General features: G+C 35.3%; 1 protein-coding gene across 4 annotated transcripts in view; it reads right to left on the bottom strand.

The window, feature by feature from the left end:
- Positions 1-864: 864 nt before the first annotated feature.
- Positions 865-5,075, bottom strand: part of TMEM267 (transmembrane protein 267) — a 42,602-nt gene continuing 38,391 nt past the window's right edge. For 3 of the 4 annotated variants that reach the window (XM_017895967.1, XM_017895968.1, XM_017895969.1), the window contains one exon: positions 865-2,802. In XM_017895967.1, coding sequence (XP_017751456.1) covers positions 2,467-2,802 — 336 coding nt within the window. In that variant the 3' untranslated portion in view covers positions 865-2,466. The remainder of the gene's footprint in view (positions 2,803-5,075) is intronic. The other variant, XM_017895971.1, reaches the window with a different exon arrangement.

The raw sequence follows: 5,075 nt of genomic DNA, 5'->3' as shown, positions 1-5,075 counted from the left end.
CACAGAGCAGGAAGTGAGTGGTGGGTGAGCGAGCATTATCACCTGAGCTACACCTCCTGTTAGATCAGCTGCAGCATCAGAGACCCATAGGAGCAGGAATCCTATTGTGAACTGCGCATGTGAGGGATCTACGTCGAAAGCTCCTTATGAGAATCTAATGTCTGATGATCTGAAATGGAACTGTTTCATCCCAAAACCATCCACACCCCCACCCCTCCCCTACCATCTGTGGAAAAATTGTCTTCCACCAAACTAGTCCCTCCAGGCTCTGGTGCCAAAAGGCTGGGGACTGCTGATTTAGAGGACAAGGAAGATTTCTGATGGTAGAGGTAGGAACCAAGATGAACCCACACATAAAATGTGCAGTATTGTTTAAGCAAGGAGTTATGTTCAAAAGTGCATTCCCATTCTAATAAAGGAAAGTTATGACAACCCAAAAAATGCCTATGTAGCATTCTTATTTATTTTATTTTTATTTTTTAAGACAGTCTCCCTCTGTCACCCAGGCTGCAGTGCAGTGGCACCATCTCAGCTCACTGCAACCTCTGCCTCCCATGTTCAAGCCATTCTCTGCTTCAGCCTCCCGAGTAGCTGAAACTACAGGTGCACACCAGCATGCCCAGTTAATTTTTGTATTTTTAGTAGAGACGGGGTTTCACCATGTTGGCCAGGTTGGTCTTGAACTCCTGACCTCCAGTGACCTGCCTGCCTCAGCCTCCCAAAGTGTTGGCCTTGGCCTCCCAAACTGTTGGGATTACAGGCATGAGCCACTGTGTCCTGTCACCATGTAGCATTCTTAAATAAGGCCCTATATTTTTAATAATATTTATTTGTTTAATATGAAGAAAGAAAAAGTAGAAAAGGTTTTGCAATTTAGTCTGGAATTGTTACACAAGATACAGACTTTATTTCCACGGATTTCTGAAGTCAGATGCTTAAAAAAAAACTTTAATCAAATTTACCCCCACTATATAATATTTACCATTATACTAACCAAACTTATACAATAATTACTCTTGAAAAATAAGTAGACTGTAATATCTAGTCAATTGCAAAACATAATAGATTGCAACCAAATTGTTAACAACAAGAAAAAAAACTCCCCTAAAGAGCTTGAACCTTCATAATAATTTATACAGAATTCTGTTTAACTTAATATTCAAGAAAATCTGCTGTGGATAAGGCATTGCTTTATGAACCCTCCATCCTCCCTCACAGAATAAGGCACACCAATCACTAGCATTATAAATCACAAAACTGTAAGAAAATCTGAAGACAGCAGATGCCACATATGCCACAAAGAAAAGTAGGTAACTTCAGGGCACTAACTTTAATAAACTGTGCAAATATAAGATGTATAGTAACTAAATTTTACTTCTCTAATAAACAGGAATCATTTTAATAGAAGATCAACCTGAAAGAAAAGGAAAAGCAAATTTCCTAAAACTTTATTTTGAAAAAAATATATGCTGTCTTTCAGTATCAGGCAGATTAAAAAATTATTTAACTAGTAAAATATTTTAGAATAGTATATAAACAAACTGATAGCAACTAAAACAATTTTAGTGGTACATTCAGGAATTTACATTTGAAATGACATTACTGGTCATTACTTTTGTATGAATTCAAATGTTATGGTTATGATCCAAATATCAGTATTTTGTTAATGTTATTTATTAACAAATATTAAATGTAGCTATGTTTTTCAAAACAGTTAAAACACAACACATGAGATTTTAGGCTAGAGATACTAAAAAAATACTAATTCAGTAAAGTGTTACTATAGTCAACATGTTTTAATAATTTCCTAAATTAATTTCTGAAATAATAAGCTAGATCTAATGTTAGCTACTGGATATTATAATGATGTGTCACAAGTGCTCTGAAGATTTTGCCAGCAATCATAACTCATAAAGCATTCTGCAAATTAAATTTCAGTCAGGATCAACATATATGAAAATAAATACATGTTAGCATTAACTATACATTTGTATAGTTAAATGATTGATATTATTTATTTGGTGATTTCACTATTTCAATATCTCAAGAAAATGTGGATTCAAATATAATGTTAACTCTTTACAAATTAGTTACCCTAAAATTTGAACTGTTTTTCACTAGGAAATGGACTAAATTCCAGGTATATTTCCAGAAAATGAACAGGATGTTAATCTAACAGAACTACTAGTAAAACCAGATAAACAGAAAAAAACAATAAAAACACATTGTGGAATAAATGAAATTCTAATATTGTACTAGAGTTGTCATAGAAGAGAGAAGTACAATAATAACAAGTATAATTTTTAAAAAAGTTGTACATGCTTCCTGAGCAAGAGGATTCCAGAATTATAATAATTAAATAATATAAACACCTAACTGTGTTTTTAAAAATTAACTTTAATGTTGGCTACTCTTAATTATCATCATCTGAGCCATTTGCTTCTCTAAGACTGCCGTGTGGTTACCTCAGACGTCAATACGAACTCCATGTTTTGAAGACATCATTTGTCTGGTTCCTGTTAAATACATAACGAATGAACAGATGTGAGGTAAAGATGATGTGATTATTACATAAAGCCAGAATGGCAAAGGAGAAGTTTTTCCAAATGGGCATATCCACAAACCATGACGAATCCCATCGCGGATATGGTGTGAAGTCCAGGATATAAATAACATCCAAGGAAGAAAGCACCATGAGTCTTTGAGCTTGAAAAGGTGCATAGTAAATTTCAGGGTCAGAACTACAACAGGTATCACAGTAGAACAGTGAAGGAAAGGTCTTCGCGGAAGAGTCAAAGCAGCCTGAGGGAGCAAAGTAATAGCGAGTATCATTTCCCTTCTAGCAAAACAAAATTTTATACATGCTTCTTAATATTTTAAAATATTTTCCAGAGTCTATTGGACATGCGAAAGAAACATGTTCTATGCCACTTCAGAATACATATACCAAAATTATATATATATACACACACACACACATATATATATAAAGACTATAAAAGTGTGAGCAGGATATCCTTTACATTAAAAATAAAATCAAGTTCTCAGGAATGTGGTGATTAATTTTTTAAATGTCCCATTATTTGCTTAGAAAATTCACAATATGAACATAATTTATATCCTAAGTGTATGGTTTGTGTAATTTGAAGTTTTATATAATTATCCAGGGTCTTTAAGAGCACTGAAAAAATATCTCACAACCAAATAAAATATTAGTTAATGAAGGCAAAAGGGAAATATTTTTGTTATATCCATTTTATATTAGCTATAAACACTTTCGGAATTTATTTACAATATTTAGAAAAATTATATTATTTTAAATACATATTCTAAAATTGAGTTAAATAAACTTCAGTAAATTTCTTTTTTTTTTTTTAGATAGAGTCTTGCTCAGTTGCCCAGGCTGGAGTGCAGTGTCGCAGTCTTGGCTCACTGCAATTTCTGCCTCTTGGGTTAAAATTCTTTAGCCTCAGCCTCTCGAGTAGCTGGGATCATAGGCACCTGCCACCATGCCTGGCTAATTTTTGTATTTTTAGTAGAGACGGGGTTTTACCATGTTGGCCAGGCTGGTCTCGAACTCCTGAACTCAGGTGATCCATCCACCTTGGCCTCCCAAAGTGCTGGGATTACAGATGTAAGCCATGACGTCCGGCAAACTTCAGTAAATTTCTAAACCACTACCAAAAAATATACTCAATATCTGAACCAATAAAAATTTCAGGCTTAATCCCTGAATGATTCACGAGTAGGGTTTTGTTCCCACCTGCTTTAAAGACTAATTTGCAGCGAGATAATCCCTAAACAAAAATAAAGCTGAGAATAGTGATGATTGTCTAAATCTGAATCTCTGCACATATCCTCTAAAAATATTTTAAAACATGAAGGGCAAATAAAACTACACAAAATCTCAAACCCCCAGCATAAATAGAAGCCAGAGAATGCTTATATTTGAAATTACCCATAAGTATTAAAATAAACACCAGATCAGTGGGTTCTCTCTCAAACACTTCCATCCAAGTCAGGAAAAACTATATTGAAGATAGAAGAGGGGAAACCTAAGATTGATCTAAAATTATCACTAGGAAGTTCAGTTTAAGTGTGAAAATACTGTTGATCTAAAATTATCACTAGGAAGATCAGTTTAAGTGTGAAAATACTGAAGAGTGTCCTAGCAGGTCAGAGCACTAACTGCAGGGAAAGGACTTAAAAGTGGACCTTCAAGACTCTGAAAGGTATTGATTCTGGGGGAGACGATGGTAAGAAAGGGAGAGACACCCTTTGGAGACTAGATGGTGAAAAGGAAAAGAAGTAGTAAAAGGAAGAAATGTAGTTTCCTGTCAAAAAAACAAACAAATAAAAATCAGACAGTGTTCCCACCACATGAAAAAAAGTTACTCATTAAAGAGACTGTACCTTGTCCCACTGTCAAATCAGACCACCCTTGAACAAGGAATTCTATAGACCCTCTCCTCAAACTAGTATTCTTTACCTCTCACCTACAGTCTGAACATCAAAGAGTCTATTTTACACTCCTATTTCCCTGCCTCCTCCTCCACATTTTGTTTTACTTCTACTTCATCAGAACATGTACCATTTCTGTATTATTATTCTACTTTTGTCTTCACCTTTGTTTTTAAATTCTGTATCCACAATATGTTAAGTTCATCATCGGTCCTTTTGCCAACACTGCCTTAACCAAGAATATGTTAGAATAAAGAATCATGTAAATAAAGTGATAAAATAGAGCAAATCTGTAAAAAGCTAGTATAGGAGGAAAATAGAAAACAGAATAAAAATATCAGGCCGAGTGGGATGGCTCACGCCTGTAATCCAAGCACTTTGGGAGGCTGAGGTGGGCTGATCACCTGAGGTCAGGAGTTCGAGACCTGTCTGCCCAATATGGAGAAACCCTATCTCTACTAAAAATACAAAATTAACTGGGTATGGTGGCACATGCCTGTAATCCCAGCTAATTGGGAGGCTGAGGTAGGAGAATTGCTTGAACCTGGGAGGGGGAGGTTGCAGTGAGCTGAGATCACACCATTGCATTCCAGCCTGGGCAACAAGAGTGAAAC

This window comes from Rhinopithecus bieti, unplaced genomic scaffold (genome assembly GCF_001698545.2).
Source record: "Rhinopithecus bieti isolate Rb0 unplaced genomic scaffold, ASM169854v2 scaffold_28024, whole genome shotgun sequence".
In the NCBI taxonomy this organism is placed as follows: domain Eukaryota; kingdom Metazoa; phylum Chordata; class Mammalia; order Primates; family Cercopithecidae; genus Rhinopithecus; species Rhinopithecus bieti.
This window is presented reverse-complemented; position numbering and strand designations above follow the sequence as displayed.